Source organism: Onychostoma macrolepis, chromosome 25 (genome assembly GCF_012432095.1).
Source record: "Onychostoma macrolepis isolate SWU-2019 chromosome 25, ASM1243209v1, whole genome shotgun sequence".
In the NCBI taxonomy this organism is placed as follows: Eukaryota; Metazoa; Chordata; class Actinopteri; order Cypriniformes; family Cyprinidae; genus Onychostoma; species Onychostoma macrolepis.
In genome coordinates this window covers 1920294-1942208 of record NC_081179.1, presented here as the reverse complement: position 1 = coordinate 1942208, position 21915 = coordinate 1920294, and the positions used below count along the sequence as shown (strand labels likewise).

The window sequence follows — 21915 nt, the reverse complement described above, 5'->3', positions numbered from 1 at the left end:
TCACATTGACTGGCTGTGAGTGAGTGTGTGTGTTTGTGTGATGAGCATGTGACACACACGCGTGTGATGGCGGTGATTTACAGGTGTGTGTTTGCACAGGCTGGGACGGTGAGGGACTCGATGGCCAAATCTCTGTACGGTGCTCTGTTTGACTGGATCGTCTTCCGCACAAACCACGCACTGCTCTACAACAAAGACTTGGAGGATTCAGACAAGGTATAAACACACACACACAAACAAGCAAGCACTCACACAAACAAACACACACACAAACAAATACACACAAAAACACACAAACACTCACAGAAACTTGTGCATACTCACACAATAAACATACTAACTCACAAGCATTTACACAAACACTCACACAAACTCACAAACACAAAAAATCACAAACACTCACACAAACTCAAAAACACAAACACAAAAACTCAAACACACACAAACTCGCAAAAACACACACTCACAAAAACATACTCACAAAAACTCGGATAAACTCGCACTTACTCGTACAAAAACACAAACCCACAAAAACTCACACTCACACAAACTCACAAAAACACACAAACTCACACAAAAACACACTCACACATACTCACAAAAACTGATAAATTCGCACATACTTGTACAAAAACACAAACTCGCACAAACTCACTCGCACAAACTCACTCGCACAAAAACACACAACTCACACAAACTCACAAAAACGCGCAAACACACACAAACTCACGAAAACTCACACAAACTCAAATTTGCACATACTCGTACAAAAACACACACTCAGGAAAACTCACAAACACTCCCTCAATCTCACAAAAACACTCACAAATACTCACACACACACATAGAATCACAAAAACTGTTAAATTCGCACATACTTGTACAAAAACACAAACTCACTCACACAAACTCGCACAGAAACACACAAACTCAAACTCGCACATACTCGTACAAAAACTCAGTCAAACTCACAAAAACGCGCAAACACTCACACACTCACAAAAACACACTAACTCACACTCGCACACAAAAAAATTGCACAAGCGCACTCAATCTCACAAACTCGCACAAAAACACTCGGAAACTTTCAGACAAACCGGAACACACTCACAAAAACACACAAAACCCACATTTTAAGATTATGCTGTGTGAAAGGTGTGTGCATTATATTTGTTCACACATTTGCACATTAGCTAGTAATAATCCTAGTACACACATTATTGGTAGGTTGTATCTAGTTCAGTGACTGATTGCTCATCAATGTCTCTGAGCTCCCTGATCAATACAGCGATCAGCTCTGACGGTCATGCACCAGCGCTCAGTTTCACATTGACCTGATGTGAGGTGTGTGTGTGTGTGTGTGTGTGTGTGTGTGCGTTTCAGATCCTATCCATCGGCGTGCTGGACATCTTCGGCTTCGAGGACTACGAGAACAACAGCTTCGAGCAGTTCTGCATAAACTTCGCCAACGAGACGCTGCAGCATTACTTCAACCAACACGTCTTCAAGCTGGAGCAGGTAACAGATCTCTGGATCTGACCACATGAGAGCCGTCGTTTACTCATCACATGATCACATTTCATTACTGATTCGACACTGGAGTCTTAGAATATAGACCAATCTCAAGTGTGTTTACATCTTGATCTTTTATGTGTGTTTAATATGAATATTGTGCTTATTTAAAGGGATAATGCAAGGAAAAAATGTGATGTTTTTCTGTGAACTACTCCAGGGTTATTATAGTTCATTACAACTGATTAAAACTAAAACCATTAAAATCATTTTGTTAATTTAAATAAAATAAATGATAACTGAACAATATAAAATATTAAAAAGTAAACTTAATTTATTTCAGCTAGTTGCCAAGGTAACACTTCTTTTCATTTAGTTAAATAAATAATAAAATAAATATAAAATATTAATTTAATTGTATTTTTTTTATTTTTTTTATTTTAGTAAATAAGTTTTATATGTATGTTTTATACAACAAAATTGAAAGATCTTTTACACTTTCAAAATATAAGCATAAAAAACTATATAGCTATTTAAAGGTTAAAATTAACGGAAACGTTGCGTTGGCAACTAGCTGAAATAGTTTAAATTTATTATGTACTTTATTTCAGTTTATTTATTTAAAAAAATTTTTTTATTTCAAGTAACTTTGAACGTTGAAACTTTTTTATGGTTTTAGTTTTAGTTTCCGTTAACTATAATAACCCTGATTGAAAGTATTAAAGCCTGAAAAGGTTATTATAAATACATATCAAATATTCATTTTCAAAAATTGTTTTTGATTTTAGTGAATTTCATTTTATACAAGAATTTTTTTCTTTTACATTTTCATAATGTGATCATAAACTATATAGAAACTATAAAGAAATACTATATTATTAAAATTATATAAATTATGTATATAAATAATATTATTAATAAATATCAAGCATCAGTTTTCAAAAATTTTTGAATTTTAGTAAACTTATATGCATTATTCTTATGATGATTATGATTATTATTGTAGTTTTTAATTGTATTTATTTTCTGAAGCACTTAGTTACAATTTATGTTTGGAAGGCACTATTAAAATAATAATATCAATAATAATAACTATTATTGTTGTTGTTGTTAGTATGAAACTATTCTAACTGCTGCAGAAATAATAATAAAAAATATTAAAAGACCTAAAATTGGAGGTTAATAATGTTGTTTTTAGTGTATATTATACAGGATTAAATAAAATCATAATTATATTTAATATTGTTTTCATATTCAGACCTTTGAAACACTTCGAGCTGCAGTAATACAGAAGGTTTGTTACAGTTTGTGGTGTGTGTTTGGTCTGTCAGGAGGAGTATCGCTCGGAGGGCATCAGCTGGCACATGATCGACTACATCGACAACACGGCCTGCATCAACCTCATCAGCAAGAAACCCACCGCGCTGCTCCACCTGCTGGACGAGGAGTGCAAGTGAGTCCTCAGTCTGCTGCCAGTCACATGTCTTTGTGTTTTCCATTATTAAAGTGTTCTCGTTTTGGATTTCACAGAAATGTTTAGTAAATATTAAGCTAGAAGCCGATTCCATTGGATTTATTCACACTAATGTTTATTTAATTTTTTAATATCATTATCTTTGTTGTTTGTTATATTGTTCTAACATCAGAAAACTGGATAAGTCACCACAAATATTAAAATCTGATTTATTTTTGTGTAATTAAGATTATTATTTTGAATTAGGTTTTTTATACATATTTTCCATGTTCATTTTAGTTGTAGTAATTTGTTGTAGTAGTTTTTGATATTTTGATATATACATATACACACACACTTTTTATTTTTTTATTTTAAATTCACTTTTATTTTTAAATATTTTAAGTTTGTCATTTTCTTGTGTATTTATTTATTTTTATTTGTTTCTCATTTTATAGTTTTTTATTTCTTGAAAAATTTTGATATTTAATATGTAAAAATGTAAAATGTTTTTTATTTATTAGTTTTTACTTTATGCTCATATTATGAAAATATAACATTGACATTTCTTGTATGAAAATGAACTACTTTACTAATCAAATATTGCAGTCATTTGTATATTTGTACATTTACAATTAGTATATTTACTAATCAAAATTTGAAAACTAATATATGATATTTATTTGTAATATACACACTTTTATTTCAATTTTAGTAGTTCAGGTTTAAATAAAGGAAAAGTTGCATTGGCAACTAGCTGAACTAAATTTCAATTTATTATATATTTTATTTCAGTTCATGTTTATTTTATTTCAAGTAACAATTTTTTTTTTTTTTTTTTTTAATGTTTTTAGTTTGTTTCAGTTAACTATACCTGATTGAAAGGATAAAAGCCTGAAAAGATTATTAATAAACAGCAAATATTCATTTTCAAAATTAGTTTTTGATTTTAGTAAAGAAGTTAAATTTATACAAGAATTTTTTTTCATAATGAGCAATAGAGTGTTAATAGATGCATTATTGTTTTAACTGTTTAGTAACATTTCTGTCATAAAACAGTGATTTGATCAGGTGCGAATGTCTTGCAGTTTTCCGCAGGCGTCTAATCAGACTCTTCTGGATAAGTTTAAGCGGCAGCACGAGGGAAACGGCTACATCGAGTTCCCTGCCGTCATGGAGCCAGCGTTCATCATCCGACACTACGCTGGCAAGGTCAAATACAGCGTCAAGGTGAGAGACTCACAGACCCCAGCTCTTCTGCTTCAGAGTGCTGAAGTGTGTGTGTGTGTGTGTGTGTGATTAATTGAGCATTTGCATATGTTACACACACACACACACACAGTGACCTAATTCTGTGCTTTAATCTGATTGGTTGGATCGGGTGTATCTGGAGCACATGTTTGGCAGAGAGGGTTAAATCTACACACACACACACACACACACACACACACACGTAAAGCTGTTGTGGTCTGCGTGTTTATTCGAGCAGTGTTTGGAGCAGATGTGACGGTATCAGTGTCCATCATGAGAACAGCTGCTTCACATCACCATCAGCTCACATTACTGCCCTTCATTCTCAATCCGCTTGAATCCGTGCTATTTTAGTACCATTCATATACTATTATTATTATTTTTATATTTTCCCTTTTCATTTTAATTTGACATTTTTAGTAATTTTGATGTTTTTGTCATTTTTTTAATCCTTTTTTATATTTTCTTATTTATCTATCTATCTATCTTTAAAAATATATATATATATATATGTATGTGTATATAAGTGTATATATATGTATGTATGTATGTATATACCTCAAGACATCGATCAGATGATATATTTCAAGGCATTCGTCCGGTTTTTCTACTTAAATCGCTACCTAGTAACGGAGGCTTGAGCCGTTGATAACAGATTAATAACGTTAATAACTAAGTTATGAGAGAGAGAGACATTACCTCTGTGCGTCTCTCAGTAGTGTTCGGCAGCAATGTCTCTAGTTATAGTGAAACTTTAAGTTCATTTTGTTCATGAACAGCGCCGTTGTTGTTCCCTCGCTTGTGAGAAGTCATGTAGTTTTTAAGTTGTGTAGCGCTAACAACATTAGCACGATGTATGTTAGTGTGTGTGCAAACTGTAACTGTTATGTGTGTGCGGTCTGTGAGGGAGAGAGAGTGTGTGCTTTCCGTACATAATAAAGCGTAATTATGTGGCAAAAACATGGACATGATCTGTAGTTTTTATCCTATTGTTTACTATATGTATTTGTTTGGCCAGTGTCGTTGTGGGTTTTGGTTATTTTGCTGTTGTAAGACCTTTGAAATAACAGAAATCATTTGGAGAAGTGATATGGTCATGTAATGCGGTCAAGAGCTGCCTGGAACTACATTCGCCGTGCGGTTCCCTGAAAATAATTGCACACCTCAGAACGTTCCTCAGCCAATCAGATTCATGCATTCAACGGCCCGTAGTGTGTGTGTGTATATATATATATATATATATATATATATATATATACATATATACATACACACACACACACACACACACATATATATATATATATATATATATATATATATACACATGCATGCATATTCATACATGTCATTTTAATTCAGATAGATAGATATTTTAGTATATAAACTAGTTGAAAATGAGAAATCCGCCTTTGCAACTAACTGATTTTATTTTTTTATATAATTATTTATTTATATTTATTATATTTCAAGTAATAAAAAGATTTTCTTTGTTTTAACTGTAATAACCCTGGTTATTTTAGTATCCTTGAGATACTATTGCAGTTTTATATATATATTCAATTATATTTAATTAGTTTTACTTTTTAGATTTTCTGTTTTAATTTTATCTGAAGTTTTAGTTATTTTGTCGTGAGGTTTTGTAAGTTTTACTAGTATTTTTGTTTTTCAGTATATTTATTTTTGTTTTATTTTATTGTTGTATTATTGCAATATTTTATTATGTTTATTATTCATTTTTATTTCAGTTTTAGTGATTTTATCACATCAAGTTAAATAAATGTTGCTTAGTTTGAAATAGTGTTATTTTAGTGAAATACTATTATAGTTTTTGTTAATATTATGAATTAGATTTTATTTTTATATTTTCTGTTTTCATTTTAACTCTAATTAAAGTTTTAGTAATGCTGTATTTTTTGATCAATGTCTATATCATTTTATTCATTTTTATTTCAGTTTTAGTTTATTTTAGTACAAGTTAAACAAAATGAAAAAGACAAATGTGGCAACTACCTAGTCAACTAACTGAAATAAAATACTTTAGGTTCTTATATTTCATTTCATTTCATTTCAAGTGACAAAAAGCTAACCCTGGTTTGAAATAGCATACTACTTTTACTGTATATATACACAATGCATGTATGCATGTGTTATCTGTGACATGTGGGTTGTGTGCAGGATTTCAGGGAGAAGAACACGGATCACATGCGTCCGGATATCGTGGCTCTGCTGAAGAGCAGCCGAAACGCATTCATCTGCGGCCTGATGGGAATCGATCCGGTGGCCACCTTCCGCTGGGCCGTGATCCGCGCCTATTTCCGAGCGCTCGTCGCCTTCAGAGAGGCCGGGAAACGGCACAAGGAGAAGACGACGACCACGAGCGGTGAGAAACAATGTCATTACAAACAGATCCTGTCATGCAGCTGTGAGACTCTCACAATCACATGTGCAAGAATTAACTACCCATGATGCAACACTTCTCTATTATTTATCACCACAGAGACGATGCAAACGCTCTCGTAACGTTAAAATATGCATCTATGAAGACAGAAGCACAGCAGACTGGAAATAATGCGTTTTAGATGCTGACACAGTTAGCATCCCTGTGATTTCATTCACAATGTTTAGTTTTAAATTAAATGTGATTTTATGTTTTTGTTGTTGTTGTTTGCAAACAATGTCAATTAAAATAGATTATTATTATTAATAATAATAATAATAATAATATTTTTATAAATAGTACAATTATATAAATTGTAAATGATTAATTATTACAAATAATAAAAAATAATAATGTATCTAAACATTTATAATAAAAAATTAAACATTTAAATGAAATTCAGTGCATAATGTAACATTTAAAAAGTACATTTACACACAAACATTAATATACAATTTTCTTAATTTTTATATATATATATATATATATATATATATATATATATATTTTAAATACATACTGTATTGTAATGTTTACATTTATTATTATTTTTTACATTATTTGTGGCAGTTTCCGTGTTCATTTTATATACATTTATAAATACTTTTATGCTTGCTTTTTATATATACAATAAAATATAACCACAGGTATTTACTGTTTATTATTTATTTTCTAAAATAAACATGAAAATATACATAAACATTTTCATGTACCTTATTCATTTATAATATACAAGTAAGCATTTTAAAATATAAATAATCACTCGGCTATTTCTATAGCATATTATATGTTGCTGGTTTGTGGAGTTGTCATCAGATGTTCGCAGACTCAGATAGTTTATCACATGCGTTTGTGAATATGTGCTTTGTTGTTTTATTAAAGTGTTTGTTGTTGCAGAATCACTCGACCAGCGAGAACAACAACTGCAGACGACACTAAAACATTCATGAGCGACACATTCACGGCTGACGCTCGCGCTTCACTGCGTTTGCTTACTCACACTCTTCTCTCTCTATGTCTCTCTCCCTCTCTCTCTCTCTCTCTCTCTCTCTCTCCAGGCTCTGATGGTCCGGTTCAGAATCAGAAAAGTGTGGACAGCTTCAGTTTTCTGCATCATCCTGTTCACCAGCGGAGCCTTGAGATCCTGCAGCGATGCAAAGATGACAAATACAGTAAGATGACAAAAAAACACACTTCAGCAGATCTACAGTCATCCAAAACAGTGTTATTAAGGTTTACTAAAACCAAAACCATTTTTGTTACTTGAAATAAAATAAATATTAATTGAAGAAAAAACTTGATTTAACTTGATGTTCTAAAATAACTAAAACTAAAACTGAAATAAAAGATATTTCCCAAACTTTATTGTCCCACTGAAATTTTAAGTTATTATTTAAAATTTTTAATAATGCGTTCACGGTTCTCTGATGTCGATTACATGCAGGCAAACTAAAATTTTACCACAATGTTAAAAAACAAAAAATGGTAAAGTCACTGTAATGTAGCTTAATAACTTCATGAAACTACAGCATGAAAAAAATATAATGCTCAGTAATAATAATAAATTCAGTAAATATTAATTTGTCAGTGTATTTATCAAAATAATGTCTTATAAATATTTTAATAAATTATCTATAAAAAAAGACTAAAACATTAGCTAACATTAAAATGTAAAATATAAAAAATGTAAAAATAAAAAATTTAAATAATGAAAATGATCGAAAACAACAAAATTACTCAAACTTAAACTGATGTTATAATGAAAACAGAAAATATAAAAATTAAAATAATAATAATAAAATACAAAAACACAACAAAATGGCTAAAACTTTGACATTATAATGAAAACGGAAAATATAAAATAAATAAATAGAAATTACCCCCAAAAATACTAAATGATAAATTTAAACATTAAAACACAAAATATAACACAGCACATCACACAGCAAATGAATCTCCAACAATAAAAATGACAAAATGATCATCAGAATGATCTGACACCATAAAGTGTTTTTGTTATCGTTCTGTTAATGGTATTAATTATGAGGTTATTGTTCGATTTCCAGGATATTTGTCTAAACAGGCTTTAATTTGGTCTCATGACAGTAACTCGATCATGTGTGACTGGTTTATATGAAATATTTATTTTGAATGATTATTTTTATCAGTTGATTATATTTCTCTCTGTCTGTCAGATTCGTGCATCAGCCGGAGGAGCCCACGCACTCCTCTATCAGACCTGCAGGGAACAAACACGCTCCGAGAGAAAATGAGCAGGTACTCAAACATTTCCTGCAGTTCCCTCACAAACCCCGGTCCAAGCATAACACACAAAAGCAGATGTTCTGCTGATGTTTGATGTGTTGCATGCGTGTCTCTCGTCTGTCTCAGGAGGAGCGAGCGCGTCTCGTCTCACGAGGAGGAGGGGATCTTCGTGAACTCGGTGAATAATAAGCTGCTGGAGCGAGCGCAAGGCATCCTGATGTGAGTCTGAACACCAGCCGCACAATTCAGCTCTGATTCTGACTCTGTCTCATTCTGTCTCAAACTTTCTCTGTTTCTGAAGGAGAAACAAGAACTACAAGACCAAGCCCAGCCTCCCGAAGGTAAACGACAGTGACACACATGCATTTTAATTCGGCGTCTTTAGCATCTTAACACAACTATGCAATATTTTTTTTTTTTAAATATATATTTTAAAAAAGTGCAACTTTCTCTAAAAATATGTAATTTATATATTTTTAAAAATGTTTGAAAAATAAAAGGTTACACTTTATTTTAAGGTGTCCTTGTTTCAGTGTAATTATACATTTATGTACGGAGTAATATTAATTAACTACATGGACTTACTATATCGTTAGGGTTTGGATAGGGTTACTTGCATGTAATTATGCATATTTTATAGTAATTATAATAGTAAGTACATGTAATGTGTAACAAGGACACCTTAAAATAAAGTGTTACCAAAAAAAAAATATATATATATATTATTTAAAATGTATACATGCGATGTATGCAATAGGTGTTTAAAATTTACATGCTTTTTAAAAATGTGACTTGTGTAATCATTTTAAAATGAATACAGATTATTTTAAAAGTATATAAATTATACATTTATGCATTTTATAAACGAATTAAAAATATTATTTAGAAATGTATACAAAAATAACTTAAATAATATATATACATTTAACATATATTAAGTGAAATATTATTTTGAAATGCAAAAAATAACAATTAAAATAAAGTATATACATTTTAAAAAATATACAAATTATTTAAAATATATATTCTTTTGAAATGAATGCAATAATTGTTTTTAAAAAATATGCTTTTTAAAAATGTGATGTGTAATCACTTTAAAATGTATACTAGTTATTTTAAAAATGTATAACTTTAACAATTTATAACTTAAATAATTATTGAAATGTATATATGTTTTATACATTTATAAAAGAATGGCATTATGATGTAAGATTGTCAATGTTGACGCAGCATGCCAGTGTTTGAGCTGAAATGTGTGTCTGCAGCACCTGCTGGATGTGAAATCGCTGAAGTATCTGAGCTGCCTGACGCTCCACGACCGAATCACCAAATCACTGCTGCATCTGCACAAGAAGAAGAAACCGCCCAGCATCAGCGCGCAGTTCAACGTGAGCAAAACACAAGTGTCTCTGACGCTAAAAATACATCAGCTGTTTAAAAATATTAACACTTGTAATGTCAAATATAAAACATGTACATTCAAAAAAAATTTATTCTTTCAAAATGTTCTTTCACAATGATTAAAATGTAATAAATTGTTTTAAATATATACAGTAATTGTTTAAAAGTTATTTACATTTTAAAAATATATGTAAAGAATTACTGTATGAAATATAATATAAAAACATGCATTTTTAAAAATATATAAATTCATTAAAAATATATAAAAAGTATATACCTTTTTGAAATGCGAACAATAATTGTTTAAAAAATATTATGCATTGGAAAAATACATCAGTTATTTTCAAAATACTTTTTTTTTTAATTTATGAAAATTATATAGTTTGAAAAGTATATAAATTATTTAAGACAATATACATTCTTTTGAAATGTATTCAACACTTCTTTAAAAGATATAATTAAAAATCTGCTTAACTTTCATAATGTATGAAATATAAATAATATACATTTTAATATATAAGTTGATCTAAAATATTATTATTTAAAATATATTATTTTGAAATGTATACAGTAATTGTTTTTAAAAATATGCGTTTTAAAAATGTGTGGAATAAAACAATACCTATATTTTAAAACAAATATACTGTATAAAAATATATAAATTAATTATTTAAAAATTAATTCTTTTGAAATGTATACAATAATTGTTAAAAAATTATATACATTTTATAAATGCAAAAATGACTTTTTACAGTACTTTTTACAAAATGCATAACATATGTAAATATTTTAAAGGAGCGCTGAAATCCTGTCCTGTGTGTGTGATGCAGGTGTCTCTGAATAAGCTGATGGAGACTCTGGGACAGTCGGAGCCGTACTTTGTGAAATGCATCCGCTCTAATGCGGAAAAGGTACGTAATGAGTCACGTTTCTGTTACTGCGTCACTGGATTTAGACGGTCGGTTTGATTCACGTCTTTCTTTCGTAGCTTCCTCTGCGTTTCAGCGACGCGCTGGTGTTGAGACAGTTACGCTACACCGGCATGCTGGAGACGGTCAGGATCCGCCGCTCCGGATACAGCGTCAAATACAGCTTCCAGGTGACAAACACTTCTCAATACAAGAATAACTATAATACTACAGGTAAAACTACTTCAAATAAACTAATGATTACCTTTTGGATAATAATAAACTTGTATAAAGTTATATAAAATATATACAAACCAAATTGTTGTCAAATTAAAACAGACAATGAAATTGCTGAAAAATGTATCAATCAATCATAGGGCCTTTTTATTGTAAAAATTGTAATAATATATTAAATTGTGAAAGTTTCATGATTTCAGTTAATTAGACATGCTTTTTGATTACTAAAATTTAATTAAAACAGAATCCTCCCAAAAAATTAATTGGGGAATTTTTTTTTTTTTTTACAGAAAAATTTAACTCTTTTTTTTTTTTTTTACATAGTTAATAGGGCCCTAAAAATAAAATTTTTGTAAAACCTTCAGTAAATTGTTGTTAAATTGTGTATTTTTATGATTTAAATTAATTAGACATGGTTTTTGATTACTAAAATTTAACTTAAGAAGAAGTAAAAATAAATAAATAAAATTAATTAATTCAGAAAAATTAAAAAGTAGTAAATAAAGAATTGGAGGGGGGGGGGATAGAACTGATTTCATAAAAATATAATTTTTGTAAAATGTTCAGTAAATTGTTGCTAAATTGTGTATTTTTATGATTTAAAATAATAGTTTTTGATTACTAAAATTTAACAAGAATAAGTAAAAAATAAAATTAAAATAAAGTGAAATAAAAAAAATGAATTCAGATAAATAAATAAAAAGAAATAAATAAAAAAACTGATTTAATAGGAAACACTCACACATGAGCCACTTTCCTGATTTCCTGGTGTGTGTCTTCAGGATTTTGCCCTTCATTTCCGTGTGCTGCTACCCGCGGGCTTTCACGCCTCTCAGACGGGAATCAGACAGTTCCTGCAGAGCGTCGACCTCGAGCCCAACGGACATCAAGTGGGCAGAAGCACGGTAACATCAACACAGACACACACACACACACACACACACACACACACACACACACGTGTCCCGTGATGCTGAGCGCTGTGTGTGTGTCAGGTGTTCCTGCGGGAGCGTCTGCGGCAGCGTCTGCAGGAGCAGCTTCATCAGGAGGTTCTGAGGAGGATCGTGTGTCTGCAGAGGAGCTTCAGGACGCAGCAGGAGAGGAGACGCTTCTGCAGACAGAGACGAGCCGCTCGACTCATACAGGTACACACTGCACTCGAGTCTCATTTTACCTGCGTTTGTCTCAGCAGCTTTATTTGATGTGGTTTTTATTAATATTATTAATGTGGTATAAATTGAAAATTGTCCATGGGAGGATGTGCATCACTGAGATTTTACTACAACATTTTTTTTTAAAATAAAATAAAACAACAAAAAAATAAACATGATCACGTCACTGTGACGCACAACCGTGATTGGCTTATTGATTATATTAAATGGTGGCATAAGTACACTAAAGTTTTAAAAAAGTATGTTTATAAAACGATTATTAAATAATTATATTAATTTAAGAATATATCTAAAGTATTTAACAATAAATAATAATAATTATATATTATTGTATATGGTTATTTAAATTGTTATAAATTAAATTATTATATATGATACAAAATACAAAAAATAAATACAAATATGTGCATTTAAAAATACCCATATTAAGTTAAAAATATGTACATCCTGTAAAATGTGTGCAATAATTATTTATAAAAATATATAATTAAAAATAAATAAATAAAGTAGTAAAATAAAATTTGAACAAAATAATTCACAATAACGAAAATGCAGAATTAAAAACATACAATAAATCAGTCAAATATACTACTGGGCAATAAATTAAAATTAGAACAAAATAACAAAATAATTAGAACAAATTTTAAATATACACTAAAGTAAATAACAATACATAATAACACAAATACCAATTAAAAAATAAAAATAAAATTAATAATGAAAAGGTAAATAAAAAGTAAAGGGGAGGTTCTCAGCTTAACTGTCTTTAGAGTCAGCCAGGACGTTATCCTGAAACAGACGCCATAACTTACCAATCACATAGTAACTAGTGTGCAGTATGCAGTGTGTACAGCACAGTAATCAGTGTTGTGTGTGTTTCAGTGCTGGTGGAGGGCCTGTCTGACTCGTGCTGACGCGGAGCTCCAGCAGGGGGCGGCGCTGCATCTGCAGGCGGCCTGGAGAGGCTTCAGAGAGCGCCGGCTGTTCCTGCGGCGGAGGAGAGCGGCGCTGATCATCCAGGCGTGCTGGAGGAGAGTCCTGCAGACGCAACACTCGGCCGCGCGCCTCATACAGGCCGCCTGGAGGAGCCTCAGACAGAGACGCAGATTCCTGCAGCAGCGCCGCGCCGCCGTCACGCTCCAGGCCGCCTGCAGGGGGCAGCGCGAGCGCCTCAGGTCAGTACACGCTCACAGGGCCTTTCAAAGAGATTGCACTGCCTTGAAGGGACACATTTGTGTCAGTTCATGCTTTCCCTGGGAATCGAACCTGTGAACTTGAACCTAACCTTGAATACATTTTTGCTTGTGATTATTAAATGGATTAATCTAGAGAGATGTCTCTCATAGGTGTAGGATGAATTGGAGTCTTTTTTTTTCAGATTTGAAATATATTTATTTCCTTTTAAAAAATTATATATATTTTATATATTTTTTAATGGGTTAGATTATTATAATTGTTAGACTTTTATTTATTTATTTATTTTTTATAAAATTTATAATAAGGGGTGTTAATGAATCAATTATGATAAATTTACAATTTATTAGCTATTAGTCAATTGTTTTTTTTTAAATGTAGATTATATATGTAATGAATTTTTAAAATATTTTAATTTCTTTTTTAAAAATGGTTATTTTATATATATATATATATATATATATATAGCATTAGTGCTGTCAAGCGATTAAGCGCATCCAAAATAGAAGTTTGTTTACAAAATATATGTGTGTGTACGGTGTATATTTATTATGTATATATAAATACACACACATGCATTTATATATTTCAGATTTTTTTTTTTTACAAAACTAAATATATTTTATTTAGAATATAAATTATATGAATATAAATATAGACATGTAAATACATGTAAATAATTTCTACATATATAATAAGCATACCAATAAACATCTAAATAGGCAAGAAGAAAAAGGAGAAAAATAAAATAAAAATAATAGAATAAAATAAATAAATATTTACAGAACTTAAATATACACAGAACACACACATACTGTATATTATGCAAACAAACTTTTATTTTGGATGTGATTATTTGCGATTATTTTAATCGTTTGGCAGCACTAATAAGTATACAAATAAACATCTAAATAGGCAAGAAGAAAAAGGAGAAAAATAAAATAAAATAAAAATTAATTAATTAATAAAAATAAATTTACTTAAATTATCGAACATCTAGTTTATGTCCTTATTGGATGAAAGTGTCATGAATGTATGTTGTATTTTCCCAAGGTGCCGCATTCTTCGAGAGCAGCGACATGGAGAGAAAAGCCTCTGTGAAAACACTGTGAGCAAAAGTTTACACGCCCAACAAAACCCAACCGAAGTCCAAGAGGAGAAACAAGAAACTCAATCCGCCGAACCTCCCAAAAGCGTAGACGACAGCACGCTGAAGAGCCGCTCCAAGCGCGAAAGCAGGAGGCAGCGGGAGCTCCAGCAAGCCAGCTTCAGTTTAGAGCTGCTCAAAGTGCGCTCCGGTTCAGTGGACGACGCTCAGAACCCGCTCTCCAGACATCTTCCCTCGGATAGCCAAGAAAGCTTCGAGATCCTCGGCTTTCCCGACGAGGAACCGGCGGCGTCCGAACCCGAGCCGATGGAGGAGAACCAGAGCAGTCTGGCGTCCTTCAAACCTCACTTCTACATCGCAGATGAGGACAGCAGCCCGGTCAGGCAAGCTCGGGAGAAGAAGGAGTCGGTTGTGGTCATAATCCGCATGCAGAAGGAGAACCCTGTGGACCAAAGCAGCCTGGAAGCTCTGCAGAAACTCGAGACGATGGACACTGAGGAGATTCACAGAGAAACCGACGATAGATCGAATGGATTGTCTTCTCCAGATCATCCTGAGCCTCAAACCATCACGCCGTCGTCTTCCAAACCCCTCCAGCTGGACTCGAGGGACTCGGTTCAAGAAGCGGCTTCAGAGCCCAAGAAGGAGGTTCAGAAGAAGTTTGTTTCCCAGAGCATCAGCATCAGTATGAAGGAGAAAGCCTTCTCTCCCAAACGCAGCCGACTGACCTTCTCCAAGTGAGTTCACGTCAAGATCAGGGATGTAACGATTCACTCAACTCACGATATTGATTTCACGATTCGATTTTCTTCAACAAATTGAGATTGAAGACATTATACAGTAAACGAGAAGGCGTCCTTTTATTAGGCTATTGCTGCACGTTTCTTTGGGAAATTGAAATATAACTAAAATGAAATTTGAAAACAAACCCCAAATCAAACAAGCAAGTTACAAATGAGGACAATGGAAGCAATCAAAATATGCAAGTGCTATAACGAGTCTCAGTTAGTTTAACACAGTACGTAGCAAGGTGTTTTTTAAATTATATAATGAATAAAAAACGAATTTTTTTATGACGGATGAAAGTTTCGGAGGCAGTGTGTAAACGTGATCTCCCGATAAAGTACATTATTGCGAAGTATGCCTTGGCGAGATTTACACAAACATAATCTGTTATGTCTTACACTGACGTTTAGTTAATAGCTCGGGGAAATTCTGATGTGCAACATTATATTAGATCCATGCATTACAGCAGGTCTTAATATAGATCTGTGTCAATGTTAATCAAACATTAAAAGAAAAGACAGAATCTTCACTGCTCTTGATTAAACTACTGTTTATTTGCATCTTTGTTCTTATTTTTATTAACAAAGATAAAATAAAAAATAGCTATATTTTGATTAATAATATAGTAATTATTATTAAGAAAAGAATTGGAGGAAAATATGCAACGTTGCTGATTTTGATTTGGAACCTTTAACTCTATTTTTCTAAAAAATCGCCTTCAAACGGCTTTTGCTCAGTCATTTTTTTTATCTGATTCCAACAAGTCATATATTATTTTGAAGGTATTTTAATGGAGAACAAAAGTTTATTGGATATAATGAAAATAAAAAGAACTCATTTTTGAAAATGAGCTCATTTCGACTCGTTTTGCCAGCATGGGTCACATTTGTGCACACTTTAGCATCTGATGCAATGACTTTCAGACATTTTTAGGTGTTTTTGGTTGTGAGCATGTGGTCGATCCGGTCTGCTTTGTTTTTTTAGGTCGGATAAAGACCTGGTGAATCAGGAACGATCACTGGCGATCCAAAGAGAGGCAGGATTCAGATCGTTAAAAAACAGAGAGGTGAGGAACTTTATATGTTCAGAAATTTTAATTGCAGCAGCATTTCTTTTTTTTTTTTTTGTTTTGTTTCAATTTCGAAATACTTTCTTACAAAATGTATATAAATTTAGTTTTGTACTATTTAAAAAATTTTTAGTATAAAAACAGTATTTTTACTACTATAATTACTATAATTAGTATTATTATTATAGCTATACTTTAATTACTATACTATTATTTATTTATTTTTTACATTTTATTCATTTATATTTTATTTATAACAAATTTTATCTATATTACTGTATATCTAAATATATATATATATATATATATATATATATATATATATATATATATATATATGTATATGTATTAAAAAAAAAATTTAGTGTAAAACGCCATTTTTCTAATACTTTAATTACTATAATTAATAGTAATAGTTATACTTACTGTACTATAATTTTTTATTTCTTTTTTATGTATATTTTTATTTATTATAAATGTTATCTATATTACTGTTTGTCTATTATATCAATTTTATCAAAATAAATAGTTTGTGTAAAACAGTATTTTATAATACTTTAATTGCTATAATTATATATTTTAATTACTATACTATAATTTTATTTTTATTTATATAAAATGTTTGTATTATATATTTATTATTTATAATATTCGTTATCTATATTATTGTATATTTAAATATTATATAATACTTTACTAATTAGCGTAGTTATTATAGTTATGCTTTAATAACTATATTACTTGAATTACTATACTATGATTTTTCATTTATATTACATTTTTATATTTGCTCTTTTATATTTTATTTGTACTATGTTATGCATATTTCTGTATATCTAAACATTTTATATATATATATATATATATATATATATATATATATATATATATATATATATATATATATATATATATATTTATAATGTTATGTTTCAAAAACATTTTTAGTATAAATCCAGTATTTTTAATACTTTAAAACTATACTACTTTAATTACTATATTATAATGGTTTTTTATTTATTACATTTTTATATTTTATATGCACTGTTTTTTTTTTTTTATAAAATATTATCTATATTACTTTATATTACTGTACATTATTTCTGTAATGTTATATCTATATTAAATATTTTAATGATATTTTTAAAATATTATATTATAAATATGTATATTATATTTCTTTCTGATCATTTGTTTTAAGCATGAAAGGTTTTTTCAGCTCAGTTGAATGAAATAAAACTGCATGCATGCATATATAGCTGAGATGAGTTTGGACGCTCTCCGGAGCTCGTGTCTGTCAGTAGTTTTGACGTCATCACTGTGAACGATCAGGTGATCAGAGCGGCTCATAAAAAGAAAGCGCGCATGGCCGGGACGCGCTCTGATTTCCTGAGCCGTGCCTGCAGCGCGGAGCTCGACTCTGATGAAGATGAGGACAGAGCCGTCCTCTCTCGCACCCTGCGGCTCCCAGAATCCCACAGCGACTCCCAGACGGTAAAACTGAGCCCCAACGCAGCTCTGCACACTCATCCGACCGCAGAAGATGCATTCTGATCAATGACAGCATCCAGAGGCATTTTTTAAAAAGAATAGTTTAGCCAAAATGTAGAATTCTGTCATTAAATCGCCCTCGTGTCGCTCCAAACCCGTATGACGTTCATTTTGAAGATCATTTTCTGTAATGTAACAAAACACCATCTCATTTGTTGTTCAGTGGGTTATTCAGGGTATCTAAAATCAAATTTAAAAGCTTTAAGACCTTAAGTCTATGGTAACACCCCAAACCATTAAAAAAACACTGTAAAACAACTGTAAAATTATCTTAACAAATTTAAAGTTCTAATAACACAGGTTTTGACTAAACCTTTGACTAAAAAGCTTTATAAAATGCTAAACTTCACTTTTTAACCATTTTTAATTTATATATATATATATATATATATATATATATATATATATATATATATATATATATATATATATATAAAATGTAGATACTTTTAAGGACCCAAATGTATTTTTAGGTAATTAAAAATAAAACAATAAAAAATTATTACTTCAAAGAAATTGTAATTGAGATCAAATAAAATATAATAAATAAAATAAATTATATATATATATATATATATATATATATATATATATATATATATATATATATATATATATATATATATATATATATATAGTGGGAGGAAAAAATCATTTTACTGAACAAAATCGCTAAAATCTAAATGAAAACGAAAAATTATAAAAATAAAAATGTATTTAAAAAAAAATAAAAGACCTGTGGGACCTCTGGTTATTATAGTTAACTAAAACAATAAAAAATTGTTTCTTAAAATAAACGTTAATTGAGATCAAATTAAATATATAAAACGTGAAATAAAATTTCATGTAAAATCACTCAAATTAAAATAAAAAAATTATAATAATTAAAATAACAAAAGTGTTACTTAAAATAAACACTTTTATATTAATAAAATAAAATATTTAAGTAAATAAAAAATCACTAAAAATTAAAAGGCATGACAAAATTATATAAATAATTTATATATAAAAAAATATACATTTTATATAAATAAAACTATAATAGTTTCTGATGGAAGAAAAAAGTCAAAGGGATTTGAAACGACTCAAGAGTGGATAAACGATGACAGAATTTGGTGTAAAACCAACTTTTTAATGTTTGGTCAGTGTGCAAAATCCCTCCTAACACCTCTTGACTGACCGTGGACCATAACCAAATCTGGCAACTTTTCTAGGCTGGACTAATCAAATAGAAGACTAATAACCCCGACTGGATGAAGCTGCCGTGTCTCGATTAACCCGTCTTTTCAAGAGTTTGAGGTTGAATGCTGGTCATTTTCTGTTCACAACTTGAGCTGCAGCCGCTGATGAATATGGAGTTTGCAAGTCAAGATGCATGCGACTACCATTAACACGGATTTCTCCATTACTGACTCCTCCTCTTATCTTAAATACTCTCTGCTCATACTGTCCCTCATTCACTTGGGTTTGGTGTCATTAGTTGTTTTTTCTTCAAAGAGCTTTACGTGAAACACTCATCAAACCAAAACCAGATCTGATAACTGTTCAATCTGGTCTGATGATCACTAAACATTACATACCGTCTGATTCTGGATTTGTTTCCCATCTCAAGTCGTCTCAGAAAGAGCAGAAGAGGATCCAGAAGACCATGTCGTCAGGTGACCTTGGGAAAATGGATTCGCTCCGGAAGTCAATCTCGCAAACCGACAGCAGGTCAGACTTCTACTAGCTGATGAAAACAAAACTGACTATTTTAGGGCTGCAGTTTACTAAGACTAAGGCCCATACCTCTTCCCCTGTCCCTTGAAACAGAGTGTGTGGGGTGAAAATATTCCCCTAAGAAATGGGACACCACTACTATACCGCTACACTTCATCATATGTCGTCTAGCTCCTACAATACACCTATACTGGTGTGCATTAGAGCCTTACCTTCTATATTAATGCGCTGCTTACTGACACACACACACACACACACACACACACACACACACATACACACACACACATATCGGAGATTGCGCATGACATGAAAATATGTTGTGGCACTATCGTGCTCTCAGTAATGATTACTTTTCATTAAAATCTTTATTAATGACAAAAAGCTTACATTTATGTCTTTTTGTTCGCTCGGGCAGCCATGTTGCCGCTGTAGCCGGTTTATGCTGAGATAATTCTCATACCCCTTCGCGCCAAACAGAGGGGTAAGTGTAGGGGTAAGGGGTAGAAATGGGATTGGGCCTAAATCCAAAATAAATAAAATAAATAAAAATAAAAATATAATTAAATAAAAATTAATATAATTAAATAAATTATTATAAATTATTCCAAATAGAGCCTTTCATGCCATCTCTTCTTGTATTTTTCATATTGCAATATATATTGCAGAAAACCAAATATCGCAGTGACGGATTTTTGAATATCTTGCAGCCATATTCTATTTGCTTTAATTATTGTAATGTATATGTTACATGTTCCTTGTTTTTTTGTAAATGATTCATTAGTGCATGAAAATATGTGACCTTGGAGCACAAAACCCAGCATAAGTAGCACAGGAATATTTGTAGCAATAGCCAAAAATACACTGCATGGGTCAAAATCATCCATTTTTTCTTTTATGCCAAAAATCATTAGGATATTAAGTAAAGATCACGTTCCATGGAGATATTTTGTAAATTTCCTACCGTAAATATATCAAAACTTCATTTTTGATTAGTAATATGCATTGCTAAGAACTTCATTTGGACAACTTTAAAGGCAATTTTCTCCATATTTTGATTTTTTTGCACCCTCAGATTCCAGATTTTCAAATAATTGTATCTCAGCAAAATGCCGTCCTGTCCTAACAAACCATACATCAATGGGAGGCTTATTTATTCAGATGATGTATAAATCTTAATTTTTAAAATTGCCCCTTATAACTGGTTTTGTGGTCCAGGGTCACATATAATCTTTTAATCCATTTTTAGGGTCAGAGGCAAAATGCGGTTCTGGAGTAAGAGCAAACATGGAGATAAAAAGATGTCCACCAGGGGGCGCGCCGCAGACTCGGAGCTCAACGACAAGAGGAATGGTGTGTGAATTTTCACTCATTTTTCCACATGAGCCCTATCCAGTGTTGCCAACTTAGCAATTTTCTTGCTAAATTCAGCAACTTTTCAGACTACCCTAGCAACTATTTCTTCCAAAAGCACCTAGCAACAAATCTAGCTATTTTTAAAATTTATTTGGCAACATTTAGCAACTTTTGATAAGTAACTCAAATAATAAAAAAGGCACACATTTACCATTTAAATTATACAAAGAGAGGAAACCAAAGATGCCTAGAAGGACACACATCACGTGAATTAATTGCTATTTGCAATTGTTTAATAATAATAAATAATTTAATAATTGTTAATTTATGATACACTTTGTTAGAAGCTTGTACTTGCGATTTGTTGATCAGTTAGTACACTGTAAGAAAAGTATCTAGAAAAATTGAAAAAGGTACTAGTAATTTTCCAGGACATAATCCATTATCCGTTGTAACCCTGTAACACAAAATACAATGCATAATTAAAAATTCA

The 21915-nt window shown here is 31.0% G+C and overlaps 1 protein-coding gene across 3 annotated transcripts in view; it reads left to right on the top strand.

Moving 5' to 3' along the window:
* The window catches only part of myo9ab (myosin IXAb), a 116257-nt gene that overhangs the window by 74961 nt on the left and 19381 nt on the right, over positions 1 to 21915 (top strand). For all 3 annotated transcript variants that reach the window (XM_058766327.1, XM_058766326.1, XM_058766328.1), the window contains 20 exons: positions 100 to 216; positions 1384 to 1518; positions 2844 to 2965; positions 4054 to 4195; positions 6395 to 6599; positions 7715 to 7828; positions 8852 to 8933; positions 9048 to 9140; positions 9223 to 9262; positions 10187 to 10309; positions 11153 to 11233; positions 11311 to 11421; positions 12250 to 12372; positions 12463 to 12612; positions 13522 to 13814; positions 14887 to 15678; positions 16712 to 16793; positions 18129 to 18290; positions 19960 to 20060; positions 21316 to 21419. In XM_058766327.1, the coding sequence (XP_058622310.1) occupies positions 100 to 216; positions 1384 to 1518; positions 2844 to 2965; positions 4054 to 4195; positions 6395 to 6599; positions 7715 to 7828; positions 8852 to 8933; positions 9048 to 9140; positions 9223 to 9262; positions 10187 to 10309; positions 11153 to 11233; positions 11311 to 11421; positions 12250 to 12372; positions 12463 to 12612; positions 13522 to 13814; positions 14887 to 15678; positions 16712 to 16793; positions 18129 to 18290; positions 19960 to 20060; positions 21316 to 21419 (3172 nt within the window). The remainder of the gene's footprint in view (positions 1 to 99; positions 217 to 1383; positions 1519 to 2843; positions 2966 to 4053; positions 4196 to 6394; positions 6600 to 7714; positions 7829 to 8851; positions 8934 to 9047; positions 9141 to 9222; positions 9263 to 10186; positions 10310 to 11152; positions 11234 to 11310; positions 11422 to 12249; positions 12373 to 12462; positions 12613 to 13521; positions 13815 to 14886; positions 15679 to 16711; positions 16794 to 18128; positions 18291 to 19959; positions 20061 to 21315; positions 21420 to 21915) is intronic.